Source organism: Gymnogyps californianus, chromosome 9 (assembly GCF_018139145.2).
Source record: "Gymnogyps californianus isolate 813 chromosome 9, ASM1813914v2, whole genome shotgun sequence".
Classification (NCBI taxonomy): Eukaryota; Metazoa; Chordata; class Aves; order Accipitriformes; family Cathartidae; genus Gymnogyps; species Gymnogyps californianus.
The window spans coordinates 25,028,078-25,046,885 of record NC_059479.1 but is presented as its reverse complement, the minus strand read 5'-3'; the positions used below and the strand labels follow the sequence as shown (position 1 = coordinate 25,046,885).

The following is an 18,808-nucleotide window of genomic DNA, read 5'->3' as shown; positions in this document are numbered from 1 at the left end:
CTTTCCAAAACAAAGTGCATTAGGCACATCAAATTTTAGGCTTAACATACTATACCTGATCTCCCCAGTCTCAAAAAGGACAACAGCTAGAGCTGATATGGCTCCAGGCACAGAGCTGGGGGACTCTCCCTGGCACACAGTGGCTTTTGTTGTTCTGAAATGCTCTGTTGCATAAAGCCTGTCCTGCGCTCTCCCCGCTAGACAAGCAGCTGGTTATGCAGCATGGCAGAGCCAAGTCAACCTTAGCTTTCGCTGGGTATCAGAGCCCTGCTGTACTGTGCAGGCAGCCAGTCCTCTTCCCAAGCCCCTGCTTGAATCCAAATAAAATCATTCATTGCCAGATGCCTAAGGCAGGTTTGGGAAAAAAGCGCTCACTTTTAAAGAGTGGCACTGAAGGACTGATCAGCAGAGATGGGAATCAGAGGTGCCATTGAGAATCCAGGGTCAGTTCAACAGGGTTAACAGCCATTGCTCTTCTCCAGAGGAGCCAAGCAGCCTTTAACTCAAGATCTTAGGGTCACGATTGAGACTTGCACTTGTCGGTATCAAGGATTTCAGGTCTGTGTGAAAACAGTACTGTGCCACAGAGTGCCCTCCTGATGTTGCCCAGCAGTCACCCTGCTAAACTCCAGTCAGTGCTGAGCCCAAGGGCACACACTCAAAGAAGGGTCACAGGAGGACAAACCCGTTTCCTTGTGAACGGCAGGATGCGTGTGCACTCACCTCCTCCCAGGATGAGAGTTGCTAGCTGCCACTGCAGGACATACTTCAGGCACTTGCCCACTCCCTCAGGCGTCATGTTGAAAGAGCACATGGGATCTCCAGCGATGGTGTCTGCGCCCAGCTGCAGCACAACCGCGTCTGGGTTAAATGCGGCGTACACCTCCTTCAGCACGCTGTGGAGAGGAGAAGTGGTGGGGGTTACCGCAAACATGGCTCAGAGGGATGCTGGTGGCATGGCCCTGGTCCCTCAGATCCACCAATGCCTCTCAAGGTTTCTGCATTATCTGCTCCCACCCCCCTCAGGCCAGTTACGCCCCCTCTGCTTCCAGTTAGCCTTCTGCCTCTGCTACTCTCCTGCAGTAAGTTTAGCTCTCAAAGCGCTCATCGCAAGGCTGATGAAGGCAAAAGCATCACTGAGAACACGGGGGAGGGGGATCTAGTCCTGATCAGCTTAATGGAAGCATCAAACCACACGTTTACATTGGCCGCCCTGAGCAAAAGGGCTGCAAGCCAAAACCGGGGCTTTTCTCCTCTGTAAAAGTCATGGCTAAGAGCAGGGTCTGGCGAAACAACAATCCTAAACTCTCAGACACCTCTCACCAGGACAGAACAGGATGACCAGAAGAAGGCTCCGTCTAGGTTCTCACTCTCCTCTCTCCCATATGGCTCTTGAGGCAGGAATACATTTCCTCCGGCTCTAGCGGATGCTGGGGTACAGCAGGGCCAGTGCCCTGGAGACAGTTTATTAGAAGTATTCCCTCTTGCAGAAGGCAATTGGGCACGTCAGACATTTGGCTTTGCTCCAGGATATTTTTAGTATTACGAACACCACAAAGGGAATAATCCTGTTCCCAGCACTGTGCTCCAAAGCCCAAAATACAAAGCAAATAGTAGAGAAAAACATGCTCCTTTCACAACAGTGTTTTTATTTTGCTAAAGTAGAAACACATGTCATCCCTGGAATAAGCGGTTTTGCCTTGGTTAAGAGAACGTAAGCATTGCCAGTTCTTATTTGATATGCAATTAGAAACCACTGTGGTGCCAAATGAGAGAGCTGCTTCCCCGTGACAAAGAGCTTGCATTTACCAGCACTGACCCCACGAAACTTAGCCACTCACTGCACCCAGATAAGGAACCCCACTGAGCTCGGTGTGGTCTGCCAAGGCAGATGCCTGCAGGGCTGAGGCCATCAGCTCTACAAGCACCACAAATTCACTACCGAAATATAGGCACCGCTGCAGAAAAACTTGACCAGTGATGAGAAAAACTCTGGGAAAAAACTCAGCCCTCTCGAGACCAAATATGTGAGCCTGGGGGAAAACAGGATTTCCATTCCGTATGCATATTCACCCCAGTTAAGGCAGCACAGCCTGAACATGCTGAACAGAGCCTGGCACCAGCACCCCAGGTACGTGGCAGGGCCAGGTAGCCAACAGCTACTCACACCACTCATGTTTTGACAGCTACCAGGCCATGTTGTCCACACAGTCCCACCAAGCTAAGCAAACTGAGGCAGAGGGTAAAAATCACAGTGCCAAGGAAAGAGCAGTCAAATCGGCATAAGCTTCCTTCTTGAACTGGGCCCAAAGTCAGCCTCTCTTCTGCAGATGTCAAGGATGGGATGAATGAGAGGGGCTTCCACCTCTGCCCAAGGCCCACGTTGTCCTACCCTTCCTTGGAGTAAGGAGGACTGAACTGGCTTCCTTCAAACACTGTAGGGCTTCTTGACACTGTCTGCTGCTGGTGAGGGCTTTCGTTGCCTGCACTCAGACCTCTGCAAGCACGTCTAGCTCCTGTGAGCTGTCTCTGGGTCCCTCTTCCCCCATCTTGCTCAAACACACTTCTCCACTTTTGCTAGACAGGCAGCTGACACTGGCCAGTTCAAACAGCTCACTTTTTCCCTAGGAAGTTTTACGTTCCTCGTGGATCCGCCAGAAACGGGCAGATGCATGTGAAATAACACAGACAGCAAGAGGTAAACCTTCCTCTAGCAAAGTCTGGGGGTCCCCTGCCCCCCCCCCCGCCCCGATCTCACTGTGCAAGGACAGCCACTTCCACCAAAATGCAATCACTATCACAAGTCCTTCTATTATTTCCCCAATGAAACTCACTTCAGGCCAAGGCTTCCTACTATTTCTCAGCAAGGTCTCCCAGCGAGGATGGAGAAGAGTCTTTTAGCCCATCCCTGCAGGTTTTTGCTAGCTGCATGAGGAATTTTAAATAAAGTTCACTCTCTCCCAGGGCTTTTCATTTTCAAAGCACATTGCAGACATTACCTAAATGATAAACATCTCCTTGACATGACAGCATTTGTCTGTAGCTGGGATCTCTGTTAATGCATAAGGGTAGCTTAGCCCCCTTCTTGCCCCACACTGTGCTCAAGAACAGAGTCATTCTTTCTGGTGTTTTAGGAAATCAGCAGGACTGCTTTGCAGTCTCAGCTCTGTCCAGATGTTGACAGACCCTCACACGCATGCAGGCTACAAGCTTGAGCTGACAATAAAGCCAAACTGACCATACAGCAGCAGGTAGTCCCTTCCACCCATCCTTCCCAGCCCCTTCCTTTTGCTTATGATGGAGCTGCTCTGATCCCACAGTGTGCAGTTTCAGAGAGCTGAACTAGTAGAAAGCTGCTTAGCAGGGTTAGTTTTCTGCTAGGTTAACTCCCTGAACTGGGTCGTGGCAAGCAAACGAGGGGAAGGGAGTGGGTAGCCAAGGATAAGGCAGTGGGAACGGAATTCTTCTCCCCTTCTGGCAGCATCCCTCAGGGAGACCAGCTCAGTCACGCCGTCCCAGCTCCAAGCCTGTCTGGGAACTCCCCATACAGCTCCCTGCCAATGGCAGACTAATCCCAGCTAGAGAACTGACGTTGCATCGAGACGCATCATGAGCACGGCAAAGATCTCTCACCGCCTCACAGCTGGGGATGCAGGAACCTCTGACCTGTGACAGCTGGCTCCAGTGGGATGGTACCCCATCACTGCAGCCAGGGCACAGCGCAGCCAGCGAGGACGTGCGGTCTGGGCTGTGCACTCATTTGGCACATGTGCAAAGGGGACATTCTGCTCCCTTTCTGTTCCGGAACTAACAAACAAGTTCAGGGAAGTCTCGTGAGCGACGTAGGGACACGAAGACAAGGTGACCCCAGCGCTTCCTTTCTGGCCCTGGCAGAGCAGTGTGCCAAGGCAGGGCTGCACTGCCTGCCCTTGCAGCGGAGATGAACAGATGTTGCCAGTTTTCAGACTTCTCCAAGCTCTTTCTTTCAGCAGTATCTAATTCACTGCCCCCCCTGCCAGCCACTGAAGGAAGCGGCTGACAGAGAAGTCACCTTTTTTTACCCCCAGAGAGGTCAGAAGAACAGCTAAAACAGTCAGTGGCTGACAGGGAGGATGGAAGAGAACGGTCTTCTGCAACTGCTCAAGCAAACCCAGAACAGCAGTCAAAATTTCACAGCCCCAGTGAGATTGTCAGTGGAAGAGGACCAGTGCCACACGACGTTTCCTCCTATCGGTGTCAGCAGATGGCCAGCAGCATGGGAAGGAGCTCCCCAAATTGGAGGGCTTTCCTTTACCTGGATATACAGGCAAGATTGTGACTTACACCTCTGACCTCCAAAAAGCTGCATCCAAAACCCACCAAGCAATCAAGTTACATCCGCTGTCACCTTAGCAGTAACACATGGGCCTGCCTGCTCCTCCTTCTGCCCACGCTGCAGGCAGACAAGACCCAGAGCTGCCCGCGGCCTTGCTGCTCTCCAAGCCAGCAAATGCTCCCCACTCCTTTCTCCCATGGGTCTGCAACCCTGCTGCTGACTGCCCCACTCTGTACACGTCCCGGCGAGACCCATGATATGCCAAGGTGACACCTGCACCAGCAAACACCACAAGCCCTGTCTGTAAGCTAAAGAAAGCAGCCAGACTAATTTTGTCACCTGGAAAGTAGGTTTGAGCTGGGGGTCGTGCCCAGACGCAGCGCACACATAACGCCTGCCAGCACAGGCACTCAGAAAGCTCCATGATCCACCAGGTTAACTTGGGCCTTTTTCCCATGTTAAAACTTGGGACCTTTCAAAAGAAAGCAGGGGTCTGGAATTTCAGCCCAAGTTTCAAAATTTCATCCCAAACCATGAAAAACTCAGAACATGAAATCTCTGCAAAGTTTGTGGGACTATGGATGTATTTTAAACTTTTAGAGTCTGGAAGAACATTTAGGATTTGTGCTCTGCTGCATGAAAAGCGACCAATGAATTCCAGATGGTGGGCTAGGTCTCCTGCATTCTCCGCCTGCCCTGTGCTGTGTTCAACCCTTACAGCAATGAGAAGTGGAAGACCAATCCCTTCCAAGCAGATCCCAAATCCAGCTGTCAATCACATCCCTAATCTCCAGAGCCTCCCAACCACACGGCCACTCTGGGGTCTGTATTGTTCAGTGCCTACGCGCAAGGACCAGATTCAGAACCAGCCTCATATTATTGCAGGATTTCCAGGCCACACAGTGCTTTTCACGCCACGCACACCCAACACCTAGAGGAAGTGGGCACCCTCTCGCCAGGAGTCTCCATTTATACCTGCATGACATCAAAAAGCCCCGCTAGATGCTGACAGTCATGCAGGAATTGCTTTTTATCATGCTCTCCATTTTTTGGCCTCATTTTCCCCCACCGCTGTCTGCTTTAGACTGGCACTCCACTGGGAAGAGGCCGCTCACCTCTCCGCTGGCCTCCTCCCCAACACTGTAACAGGGGGAAGGATGTGTCAGTAGATACCCTTGACCCATCGTAGCTAGGAACAGGCACAGCTGGATGCACTGTGAAAGCAATACTGCAGCCTTGCAAGAAACAGCAGTCTCTGCTTTTAGTCTTATTCTTGCAAGTGGAAAACTTTTGCTTCAAAAAAAAAAGAAGAGTCTAGTCTGGGTTTTCCCATCTGGGGCTTGTCTAAGGGCTTCACAAGAGGCACCAAAAGAAAGACAGCCAACGATCAGGAGGCTGAAATTGGATCTACAGAGAGCCATGCTGCCACCTGGGACACTGTAGGTGCCCACATATTGACAGAGGTTGAAAGCTCTCGCTTAGAAGGATTAAAAAAAAAAAAAAAAGTATTTTTCATTTTGCCAAAAGCCTGCAGAATAGGAAAAAGTGGATCAGAGAAGGGGGAACTGGCCTTGCTGCTCCTATATTGTGCCCCGAGAACAATCAGCCTCACTCTGTCTGTGCCACTGCAGGCAGCACGACGAGACCCCAGCCCATGGTCCCACCACCAGGCAGTGCCACACCAGGTACAGCACCTACGTCGGCTGAGTCCATGGGAACCGAGATAGCTAGCTGCTGGGATGCAATACATCCATCACAGTCATCCTGTTTTCCTTTACTAAGACACTGTAAATAGAGAAATAGTATCTTCTTTCTAGATAGCAGGCAAGCCTTTGGTGCCAAAAAGGTCCCGCATGCTTTCCTTGTAAGTGACCCATGTTACTAACGGGTTTCTCCACCAACAAAATGGACATATCACAACTTCCACCCAAGCAGATCTTTGTCACACAGTCCAGCCTGCACCAGCTAAAGCAGAATTTCACTAGATCCATACCTACACACTACTAACAAAGCTCTCCTGCATCATGTATAATGACAGGCCAAACAGCATCTAGATTTTGGGGTGGGTTTGTTTGTTTGGGTTTGTGGCGGGGGTGGGGTGGGGTGTCAGGGTTTTTTTGGTTGGTTGGTTTTTTTTACATTCTGGACCATACTAGAGGACAAACAGCTGATTAGTTATCTCTTTCAGCTATAATTAATTGCGAGTTTATCAAGCAAACTATTACAGCCATTTAAAATAACTCAGATTTCTCTTTGTCTTTGGAGCAAAGAATGCTTTTGAACGTCTCTGGATTATTTCTGAGTTTACTTTTCTGCACTTGCAATGTTTCTCACATATTGCATTTTTTTTCAGTCTTCAAAAGGTTAATATTTAAACTCCAGGTAAAGTTACTGACATCTTTTCAGAACCAATTTCATTCATTAATTTGGGCAGTTTTGGAAGGTGATCAAGCAAATCAGCTATTCTGGATGCTTACAATTAGCCAGAACCATCATAACTTTCTCTTTTGATGGAGAGACTATGTAAGCAGGTAGGCTCCCAGAGTGCTCTTAGTGGGAACATGCCTTGGACACATCTCTGCACGAGCAGAGCATACCACAGAAACTCAGCATCCAGCTCTGGTGCTGTCACTCTCATGCAGCTCTGAAACTTTTCATCCCTGGCTACCTTTGTCTTCAAAATTTTAAAGACATCAGACTTTCCAGAAAATAAATAAATGTCACACTTTTGGCCCCCTTTCCACGCAGCAGCTATTAGTAACAACATACTTTAATTGGAGCCCGTGTCATTCAACTTCCAGAAACAATAGGCAGTTATCGGTGTGCCACACCACCTCGAAAGCAGGATAGGAGTTTATCTACTAGAACAAAAGCGATCAAACACAAGCACTGTAATTTATAGAGAGGCAAGTTCAAAGTGCACATGCTCTGAGATGCCAAGAGCAAACTTCCTCCCTGCTTATTTATATCGCCGTGCTGCAGCAGATCAGCCTCCACTGAGACTGGGGAGGCAGCTGTCCCCGGCACCGAGGGAGGTGACTGTTTTGCACAGCGTCTCCCTGGCTTTTTGCTCTGGGAATGCCTGATCTGGCAGCACCTCGGCAAGGAGCAGAGGGCTGCCAAGGGGCAGGTCTCCTCTCACCAGCAGGGGACACAGGAGAAGAATACGAGGAAATGCTCTGCGCAGGGTGTAGTCAGCCTGCAGAAACCCGTGTTGGAGGGAGTCACGCGCTCCAATCCCACCACAGGTTTGGGAGGCACAGGCAATCATCCTCAGACATCAGCTGGATGAGAGACACACAGTCATGCACATGACTGTCTCCCAGCCAGGACAGAACTCTTTGTCTTTGCCCATGAGATCTCAAAGTTTCTTTGTAGATGCTTTGGTTATATGCAGCTTGGAACCTATGGTACGTTTTGATGTCCTTCAACTGGGAATGCATGCAACGGGCTACTCCTGACTGGGCTCCTAACCCCTACTCAGCCCCTAAAGCTGCCCTGCCTTTTGGAAACACGTTCCCTGGCAGGAAGATGGCTGCTCTACCACCAGCAGTGACAAGTACCAACAACCTAGCAGGAGGCATGGCCACAGCATGACTGCCCTAACGGGCTAAAAGTCCGGAGAGGTTTTAGCCCTCAAGTGTTAGAGCTGAGAGGTGGATGTGCTACCACGTCTGGCAGCCCTAGGCTGAGGTTCCTCTCCCCTTGAAAAGAGCAAGCCCCGCAGCCCAGTTTTGACACGGGCAACGGCTTGTGAGGTCCATCACCAACTGAGTGACAGAGGGGCCTGCCGGGAGGCAGCTCAATCACTGGCAGACATTCAGCCTTTCATTCTTCCAGCATAGACAAAAGGTGTTTGGAAAACACTTTTAGCTCAGCCCCAAGCATATCTCCCACAGATGGTCAGGGTTCAGAGCATTTATTTGAAGAAAAGGCATCTAGCCCTAAGTCCACAGCTAAAAAGTACTTGTCCCTTCTCAGTCTCTCCTTAAACACACAAGGCTGACCTGTGGCAAAGAGACCCTCCAGCCACCCACACATGCGTCTGTATGCTCAGTTTGCCTAAGGATTCGGACAAGACCTCTGAGACCTCTTAAGATCTGTGTTCACTGTAATCAAAAACTGTAAGAGGGGAAGGGGCAAACCTTAAGGAAGGACTGTAACTAAAAATAGTAAATAAACAAAATCTGTGCAGTCTCTGTTCTCTAAAATCCCATCCAAGTAAACTGTATTAGAGCAAGAGGGCTTACGTTTCACAGATCTGGTAATATTTCTCATCCTGAATGCCATCTTGAATAGGTACATTCACGCTGTAATAGCGACCTTTCCCCAGGCCAACATCCGTCACATCACCGGTGCCTGAAAACCAGAAACACCCCATGGTTAATTACAAGGCAAAGGGGATCAGCAGCAAGAGAAATGTGTGGGATGTCTCAGATGAGAGCAGAGAGCCAGGACCTTTGGCATGCTTATGGAGAAGTCCACTTGCCACCACCAATAAAGGAGGGGTTGGATGGACCTGGTTCTCGCCCTCTGCCCAATTCTGTCATGCAGCTTTCAAGGGCTGCAGGTGGCCGCCCAGCAGTGGCTCTGCCCAGAGCTTAGCCACAACCAGAAAGGGGAAAATGCCAAACGTGTAGTTCTCCCCTCTTTCCTTCTCCTGGGTCAACAGGAGAGGCAGCAAGACACCTCTGCTGGACAGAAGGGATGGGACTTGCCTTTGCTGTGGCCTCGTCAGTGATGCGTGAACCACATTAGCATAAACGTCACAAGTTCAACTTGCCTGGGAAAAATCCTGGCGAAAACTTGTGCAGAGAAACAGTCATGACTTTCGAGGTGAAACTAAAGGCATCTTCAACTCCTATCAGAAAAGGGAAGAGAAAAAAGCTTTCATGCATCATTTATGCAAATGAGAGAGTTTAAACACACAAATGAGCCACTCGATAAACACAGGGCAGCAAGCAGAGCAGGAACAGAATGAACAAAGCAGAAAACCAGATGTGGCTCAATAAATCCATCCTTAATCAACAGAGACACAAATTCAACTGCAGTAAAGGTCACAACTGCAATGACTTTGGCAGGTCTCATGCTAATCAGTACTGAATGGACCTCAATTCCTCAGGTCAGTGCCCACATTAGCAGCACTCGCCTGCACTGCTTGGCCTGCAAGGCTGGGGGAGGGAGCTGAGCAGGGATGCCTTGGCCAGAGCTTGGCTCTGATTAGAACCAGAGCTACCGGGCTCTCTCGCTTTTTCTCAGCACTGCTGTGGCTCAACATGCCTTTTCTTTTCCTTAAAGACATATTAAAATAGTGGGGGTGGGGAAGGAAAAAGAAGTAACAGGAAACTTAACAGAAACCAAATGTGGGGGGAAAATGGAGCGAAATGAAACACACCATAAAATTTAGGAGAGCAGGAAATGTTAAATGGTGTTGAAATAATGTCCCTGAAGGAGAGAGCAGTTTCAGCAAGGCCAGCTCTGGCTTTAGTTTTATAGCATCAAGCCTTCTTTTAAAAGCACTGTTTACTACTGACTGCTTCCCTCTTGCACTGGTGGCATTAAACGATTACTGTCAGCAGCTGTTCTGCCGGGATGGGAGACAAGGGACTGGGGGAAGTCCTTGCTGGAGAGCCACTGGCAGAGGGGATTACTGGAATGGGAACACACTGTTTGTTGCCTTAGGGACAAGACTGCTGCCCAGACCCTCAAGAGAGGTCTGATGAGCAGCACAGGGCAAATCCATAAAGTAGGACAAGGCAGAAACGGATTGAGGGAACTTGACTGCACTGAAAGAAGGCAAAGCCACAGCTGTTGCAGCAGGTAAAGCCCTACTGCCCCAACAGGCCTTGACTTCTCCCATTCCTCCCCGAGTCTGTGTGGCTGTGCTGCTTGCTGCCAGCGCTGGGCCTTACCATCCCCATGATGCAAATCCAAATCGATATACAGGACACGGTCAAATTTCTGGCGCAGCCGCAGGATCCCCAAGACAGCATCGTTCAGGTAACAGAAGCCAGAAGCTTCATCTCTGTGAAAACAATGTCCGTGAGGCTGAACATCACCAATGCAATTGCCCCCGATCTCAGCGTTGTCACTTTTACTTTGCAAGCCTCCACCTCGCAAGGGCACAGAGGAGGATGAAGAGCCCAGCCAAGGCCCAGCAGCGACCAAGGGATGGGTCAGGAGCAGCTCAAAGCATGGCTGGGAAGCACAGAGAACATGACTGGTTGTGCCAATCGCTTCTCAACCCTGGGCTTGCTGGCAGCTGGTAAAGCATCAGCTGGCTTTGCTGCAGAGAGGCCCTGACCCATGGGGGGCTTGGCAGGGTACCTCTGACCATTTCACTGTTGCACAAACTAAACATTAGCTTTCTGCACCTGAGATACTTTAAAGAAGTTCAGAGCCACTTGACTCAAACCCACTCTCCACTGTACCTCCTCTCCCTCTGCGGCAAGAGGACGGGCCCCTGGACAGTCCCGCTTGGCCATTTTCCTGTGAGTGCTGGACAGGCACAGGCAGGCAGCCACTCCATCCCTGCTGTCCGGGTCACAGCTCCCGGCAAAGTCCTGGCAGTGAAAGGCAGGTCCAAGGTAGTCGCAACACTCTGCTGCTCTGCTCCAAAGTCTCAGGGTATGAAGGTTAAGCCTCTCCCCAAAGCAACACTCTCCCTTCCTCCCCAGGAAAATGCAAACAGGATGCCCCACATGCAGTGCCTCACAATACAGCCCCTGGGCTCAGCCAGAAGAGAGCCCCAGCAGCTAAACAGAGGACAGATGTTGCATGGAAAGATTTATCCCTGACATACATCAGGGGCAGCTTCCATATTGCTAGCATCAAAGGAACAAGAAAGTTTCTTAATCCCTACTCCACATTTGCTTCAAAGTCAAGTCCCCGTCACCACCTGGCACTAGCCCATATGCACTCCTAGGTCAGCCCTGGACAGCCGATTTAAACCAAAGCTTTACGCTTTGCAACAGGAGACTCCAAACCCCTTTTCCACAGGCTCAAACTCCTCCAGGATCTAAGGTGTGCCTCTTGGAAATGCTTCCTCACTTTCAGCCACAGCACTCGGCTCATTTCCCCTGACACTCCCCTGCTCAGCAAACAGCTGGAAACAGCGAGCAGCAAGCACGGGGTGGCAGAACTGCACTTGCTCTCACTCCCTGCAAATGTCATGGAGCACAGATGCATCCCAGTGACTCTGTTCACTTACAGTGATGCTGAGAACTGGCATGTTAGCAGGTATCCTGGGAATCTTCCTTAACTGTGATTACAGACTGTACTCCTCCCCTCCTTACCAGCCCGCAAGGAAGCAAAGTGAAGTATGTCATATCTCGGGCACTCTCTCCGTGCTGTAACACATGATCTTTTTCAAACTCGAGGCCAAGCAGAGCAGGACACCAGCTCGGACAGAGGCTGACCAGCATCAAAACTGCAGCTCAGGGCCAGCACTTGGGATTTCCCCCCGCACAGATCCACACAGCAGAGCTCAGACTGTCACTGCAGGAAGGGAGGGCAGGGCTGGGTCAAGAAAAGGCACCGACTCAGCATCTCGCCCTCTGCCCTAAACACATACCAGTGAACTGGGAGCTTCAAAAGCCCCAGGTGACAGTGGTTACCATTCCTACCTTTACAACCTTGGAAAGTAACTAAGCCACCAGAGAGGTCTTTTTTGACAAAAGGACATGTATTTTGCTAGGACGCAGGTCCTAGCACCATGCACTTGCAGTTGGGTGTCAGTCTGGCTGGACCTTCACACTGGACTGGCACCTACCACAGCTGCTGCCTACCCTGCAGCATCCCACGCCACCTCACTGGGGTGAGTGGGAAGGCTCCTTTGGGATCAGTAAGTATTAAATGCCTTTTTTAAACAGACTGTTTGCTTCCCAGAACAGTGCTAATAGCACAGCTCAGTGGCAGCAACACGGCAAAGGTTTCTTCTGTTACAGGCATTTTATAAACCATGTAATCAAGGTAAAAGAGAACAGAAGATTTTTAAAAAGCCATCCCTCCTGTGAAGAGCAAGAGGGCTCAGCTCAGCCAAGCTAAACTCCCTCCTTTCTCAACAAGCCGTAGCTGAAGCCATATTCAGCAAAGTGCTGACCAGGAAAAGGGTCCTGATGAGACGTTGCCATCTCTGGCGTTTGCACACCACTGTTACACCTCCAGAGTTTCTCTGCCAGGTCAGAAAAGTCACTGGAGCAAGAGGAGAAACCTGCGCACTCATGTACAAGTTGTTAGGGTTAGACACGTGGTTCATGCTAATTTCTGGGGCTCCCCAGGGAAATAGAACGGCCCTGCAAAGGCCAGTGAGCTGGGGACAAGGAAGGGTGCTGTCTTGCCTGCATTTGCAGACAGGCTTCATGTTTTGGGAGATGGGGGACAACTTAAAATAAAACATATATCCATGAAAAACGGGGAAGCCATGGAAACAAATTATTTTACCACTACAGAATCACAGGATTCAGGGACGAAATTTTTACTTCCTCTCCTGCTGTTCTGGAAGATCATTATTGACATTACAGCTCAGAGCAAACAGCCACCCACAGAACTCGGGGAAAACCAGAGGTCAGTCTTGCACTGTTTCAAACCTCTTATTAGGAAACCGAAAAAGCCACAGAAACCAATTTGGACAACATGTTGCCACGTTCCTGTTCTCTTCCAAGTTGGGAGCGACACCAATTGTTTGCCTCTCCACAGCCCTTCTCTATGGACTTTGCAAAATCAATTCTCACTTGAACTCCCAGAGATAACCAAGTATCAATGGATGGCAAGACACCTCTGAATATATCTGCCCCAGACCCGCACTGCAGTCCATGATAGCACCAGGACTGGGCAGTAACCAGCCTACTCTCAGGCCTCCGCCCTACACTCTGCCTCTTTCCTATTACCTCCTGCCTTCCCTCACCCCTCTCACACCTTGCCCTCTCTTCCAGCTGGACCGCTGCACCCTGAGGGTTCGCAGGGAAGCTGGGAGCTAGGAGGCAGGGTTCAGACACCAGGTGAGAAAACACAAGGGAAGAGATTGTTTTCTTACTTCTTTGCATGATGCCACCCTCCAGGCCAGTTAATCGCTACCTTGCACTTGCCGTCCAGCAGGCACTGGGCTGCGGTGATGGTGGCTCCTCCCACGGCTGCTGCATACTCAAAGATCCCTTCAGTAGCCGGACAGTCGTAACCTGCAGGTAGGAGTCAGTGTGTCAGACACAACAGGCCTTTTCCTCTGGGGGAAGCACATTCTCTTTGTTTTGAGCTATCTCTCTTTAACTGCTGCTCCAACTTTCTGTTCCAGGCACAATGAAAAAGCCACGGCACAAAACCCTCACAACAGGTATCAGATTTGGACTCACACAGCATATTTAGGGGGCCTAAGTAGGAAAAAAATTGTATTGGGTTTGTGTGGCAAGGTTTTGGTAGCGGCGGGGAGCTGCAGGGGTGGCTTCTGTGAGAAGACACCAGGAGCTGCACCCATGTCAGACAGAGACAGCTGCAAGACTGCTGCCCAAGGCCGAACCCATCAGCGATGGTGGTAGTGCCTCTGGGATAACAGATTTCAGATGGGGGGGAAACTGCTGCGCAACAGCAGCTGGGAGAGAGGAGTGAGAAGATGTGAGAGGAACAGCTCTGCAGACACCAAGGTCAGTGGAGAAGGAGGGGGAGGAGGTGCTCCAGGCGCCGGAGCAGAGATTCCCCTGCAGCCCGTGGGGAAGACCACGGTGAGGCAGGCTGTGCCCCTGCAGCCCATGGAGGTCCACGGCGGAGCAGATCTCCACCTGCAGCCCGTGGAGGACCCCACGCCGGAGCAGGGGGATGAGCCCAAAGGATGCTGTGACTCCATGGGAAGCCCGCGCTGGAGCAGGCTCCTGGCAGGACCTGTGGCCCCGTGGAGAGAGGAGCCCAGGCTGGAGCAGGTTTGCTGGCAGGGCTTGTGACCCCGCGGGGGACCCACGCTGGAGCAGGCTGTTCCTGAAGGACTGCGCCCCGTGGAAGGGACCCATGCTGGGGCAGTTGGTGAAGAACTGCAGCCCGTGGGAAGGACTCACATTGCAGAAGTTCGTGGAGGACTGTCTCCCGTGGGAGGGACCCCACGCTGGAGCAGGGGAAGAGTGTGAGGAGGAAGGAGGGGCAGAGACAAGGTGTGATGAACTGACCACAACCCCCATTCCCCGTCCCCTTGCACTGCTCAGGGGGGACAGAGGTAGAAGAGCTGGGAGTGAAGCTGAGTCTGGGAAGAAGGGTGGATGAGGGGGAAAGTGATTTTAGTTTTGTTCTCAATTCTCACTATCCTACTCTGTTATTAATTGGCAATAAATTGAATTAATTTCCCTAAGTCGAGTCTGTTTTGCCCGTGGCAGTAACTGGTGAGTGATCTCCCTGTCCTTATCTCAACCCATGATCTTTTCCATCGTATTTTCTCCCCTACCCTATTGAGGAGGGGGAGAGAGAGAGCGTCTTGGTGGGCATCTGGCAGCCAGTCAAGGTTAACCCACCATAAAAATCAGCAATCAAAATGTTTTCTTGCACTGAGATCATTCACAGATTGGTCCTGAACCAACTTCTGATCTGTGTGCCTGGCTAGCCTGACCTACTGGTCCCTCATACCAATCTTGCAAAAACACTCTCAGTTCTCTGGCTACTCTACCAGGAAAGCCCTGACACGGTCACTGATTTATCTCCCCCCTAAAACCAGACATCCACAAAGGAGACAGGCCTAGGTACGCTGCAGGTCTATAGCTAGAATATGATCTTCACCTATTCCTGCAGCAGCCTCCCTGGAGCCGTTCCCCAGCAAGGCGTGACCCCAGGGCTGCTTCTCTGCCTGCAGACAGATCAGCTTCAGAAACGTAAAGGGCCGATCTAGGAGAGACTCATGAGATCAGCACAGAATCTGCACCACTGCCTCAGTGCTGCGTCACTCCTCCTGTTCCTGAGACTAAGACAGTACCCACAGCCACCTCGCCTGCTTTAACAACTGCATTGCTCAGGCTGTCTTAAGTCCAGGCAGGCAAGAGCGCTCTGCTCAAGACATAAGCAAAGTCACCAGGCAAAGAGCAGCCGCTCTTGTCCCTGGCTGTAGTTTCAGGCCGTTGTTCATGTGTGCCCTCTACCACAGCAGGCTTGCGGCAGCCAGTCTCACCTCTGTTCCACAGGCAGCATGTCAGGGCCTTCTGTCCTGCCTGAGATCCTCAAAGCAGTAGCAAAAGGCACTGGCTCCCGGTATGCAAGGGACAGGCTGAGTTGCACCGAGCAGCAGCACGAGGCTGACAGTACCCTCTGCTGGCAACAGTGAAAACGCCAGCCTGACAGGTGACGGCTGGCTGATGGGGTTCAGCAACACCCCATCAAAGAGTGTTTCCCTCCACAAACAGCCCAGCAGCCCACCTGAGCTCACCCCTCTGTCTAACCTCAGCTCCAGCAAAAAGCATCCTGTACCTGATACTCAGTTAACCTCTCACTGAAGATACGCGTCCTTACCCAGTCCATACTCCACGGACTCCGGATGGTCATCATCCCCCTCCTCACTGACCTTCTGCAGGTGCTGCAAGTAGGCGTCCGTGTGGAAGCTCGCCATCTCCTCCATGGAGGCCACTTTTGGCTTGACTATCCTAGGCAGAGAGGAGGAAGGGAGCACGTCAGGACAAGAGGCTCCAGGGTTCGGCTGGAAGGCCCAGCCTTAACCTCCTCAGACTAGGAGCCTTCTTTTGGCAGTTACTGTTGAAAAAGCAAACAAAACCCCCTCCTCTCACACCGGACTGTCGCTTTGAGTGAGAAAGGTGCTCGGCTGAGCTGGAGTAGGCCTTTCCCCAGCTTGGCACTGTCTGCTGTGTCCACCCCAAGGAGGAATACCTGCAGGTGCTGCCTGCATTAACCTTTCCACTTTGCTTCAAGTTTTTTTTCCCTTTTCTGCATGTTCTCCCAGTTTGAGCAATCCCCAGCAGATCCAACATTCTGGTTACACACAGAGGAAATAACAGTGAAAACGTCCAGGCCCAGCCCAGTGCTGCGGCAGGACACCAGCCTGCTGGGTCAAGAGCTGAGCAGCACCTCTTACTCTTGCTCTTAACTCCGCCTGCATTCAAAGCAGAGACCGTCTCTGTCCTCAGCAACTCGCACATCACCTTTCCCGGGTTTGGGCGCTTTGCAACCTGCCTAAATAAATCTTGCGACATGTTGAAGCCCTCTCCAAACCTGAGGCTCTGGGGGTGCATGCATGCAACACAGTACAGCTCCATTGCTACTGGAAGAATGCAAGAAGCTCCCAGCTCTAGGCTAGCCCAGCTGCCGGGCACTCAGCCCACGCCAGGGCGAACAGCCCTTTGGGTCCGCCTCTGTAACGGTACCTGCAGCCATTTCCCAAGCATACTCTACCAAAATGACCAGAAAGAAAAACATCCTTTAAAAAAAAGTCCCAACAGGACTTTCTGGCCCTGATGAACTGGAGCATGGGATTTTTTTAAGATTTTACGAGATGCTACACAAGAGAGGCTGAGCTAAGCCTTTTTTTGGCCCCTCATATCCCCCAGTGTCAAAAGCCTAATGGGGCAGGAGGGTTGTCACTCTTCTGCATCAGACCTCATCTCGTCTTCTCTCCTGAACAGCACCAAGACCTCACAGAAAGTCTCCCAAATCAATCACAACACAGCAAAACAACACGGTCCCTCTCAGCACCAGCACTGGCCAGTGCATTCGCAGCAGCGCCAACAAGGATGGTTTCTACGCCATCACTTCTGCTCAGGGCCGCAAGAGCAGTGGGTGACAGTGTGCTCTACGGAGAAAGCACAAGGCAATTTGTAGTCCATTGGACCACGAAGGGTAACCATAAGTTATACCTGCCATAACTACCATAATCTTGGCCATTTAGCAAAACAAGCAGACTTTCCTTAGATCCTAGAAATACACACTGCGTAGGCCCCTATAATCATGCTGCCGGCAGGGACAGTGTAAGACCTGCAGTTACTCAGTATCTTCCAAACCTTAGCAGAGAAGAAAATATTCTCTTCACAGAAAATGGGGGCACTTACTTCATCTGGTCAAGTAAGGAATATGCTTCAATCAATGAATGTACCATACTGGCCTAAAAAAAGAACAAGACGACTGTGAGAGCAGCTCTAGCATAGGAGACAGAAGCACAGCAACCGGGGGCTAAACGACTTGCAGCGAAGGTGTAACTGTGACTTCTCCCAGCAGCAGAGCTAAACTGGCACCAGCCTGAGCTGGGTCCCTGGACAGGGTCTCCCCCACGGAGGGTGTGGGGCACAGCAGGGGGTGTGTGGGGGCACTTCCAGGTGTGTCAGGAAAAGGCACAGCAGCCCACAGCTGCTCGGTGCGGGGGGCACCTGGGAAGCGCCACTTCTGTGTGCCAGCCACCCGCTCCCGCCCCGCCAGAGGCGGCGTCAGGGGAGAGACAGGCTCCCCCTCGGACCCCGCGCTCCTCCGGCCCAGGGCCCAGGGTGCCCCCCACCGCTGCCCCTTCCCCCAAGCTCCCCGCACCCTCCCGCTGTCCCAGGTGCCGGCAGCCTCCCCAAAGCCCCCGGGCCTCCCGGCGACCTCCCTGGGGTCCCCTCCGACCCCAGGCCTCACCCCTGCGCTCCCAACACCCCCACGCCGGGGTCCCACAGGGACCGTTAACCAACCTACCCACCCACCCACCGCCCCGCAGGCCCCGCCAGCCCCCCGGCGCGGCGCTGACCCGCTTGGGCACTTTGCAGAGGGAGTCGCAGAGGGCCACGTACTCCGGGCTGTACACGTAGACCGGCGGCTCCGCCGCCATCAGGGCCGCCACGCCGGGACGCCCGGCACTGCCGCCTGCCCGCCCGCCCGGGGCACGCCGGGACGGGGACTGCCCCTCCGGGACGCGTAGTTCCGGCCCCGGGGCACGCCGGGAGGAGCCGCCCTGCCCCAAGCCATGCCGGGAGCTGTAGTCCCGCCCCGCGCGGGCAGGCCGCCGCGCCCGCCCCAGCCCCCCCCGCAGTGCCGGGGACCCAGCCTCCCTGCCCAGCCCGGCCGGGCGAGAAGAACAGGCTCGCGTTAGAGACATTTTATTGGGGGCCCCCACCCCACGCAGCTCGGGGGGGTGGTTCTTCTTTAAAAACGTAGTAGTAACTGTCCTTAAAAAAGGCCCGAGGCCTGCAGGCACCCCCCCGCCCGGCCCCCGCCCCGCGAGGGGAGGCCTCCCGCCAGGGAGGATGCGGCCCTGTGCCCCGCTCCCCCAGGGAGCCCCAGAAGGTGCCCAGTGCTTTCTGCTGGGGCTCCCTGCGCTCGGCCAGAGCCCTGCTGAGTCCCAGATGCAGCTTTGTCCTGATTTTATTGGGACAGAGAGAGAAGTGGGGCGGGGGCTTACAGTCTCTTCAAGCCTCCTCTGCCTGGGGCAGGCTTTGCCATGTGTGGAAGGATCAGCGTGCAACAACTACAGAATAGCTCCTATCGGGAAGCGGCCCTGAGAGACAACCCAGGAACTACTCTCAAGCCCAGCTTTAAGACCAAACAAACCTGGAG

The 18,808-nt window shown here is 52.3% G+C and overlaps 1 protein-coding gene across 3 annotated transcripts in view; it reads right to left on the bottom strand.

Annotated features, from left to right (window-relative positions):
• Positions 1-18,080, bottom strand: part of HDAC8 (histone deacetylase 8) — a 35,944-nt gene extending 17,864 nt beyond the window's left edge. Inside the window, exons 1-8 of one of the 3 annotated variants that reach the window (XM_050901774.1) lie at positions 18,003-18,080; positions 17,335-17,387; positions 15,788-15,918; positions 13,350-13,491; positions 10,228-10,340; positions 9,099-9,176; positions 8,566-8,674; positions 724-896 (exon numbers count right to left, since the gene is read on the bottom strand). In XM_050901774.1, coding sequence (XP_050757731.1) covers positions 724-896; positions 8,566-8,674; positions 9,099-9,176; positions 10,228-10,340; positions 13,350-13,491; positions 15,788-15,918; positions 17,335-17,381 — 793 coding nt within the window. In that variant the 5' untranslated portion in view covers positions 17,382-17,387; positions 18,003-18,080. Of the gene's footprint in view, positions 1-723; positions 897-8,565; positions 8,675-9,098; positions 9,177-10,227; positions 10,341-10,746; positions 10,879-13,349; positions 13,492-15,787; positions 15,919-17,334; positions 17,388-18,002 lie in introns of those variants that run through there. The other 2 variants (XM_050901775.1, XM_050901773.1) reach the window with 2 other exon arrangements.
• Positions 18,081-18,808: the final 728 nt, after the last annotated feature.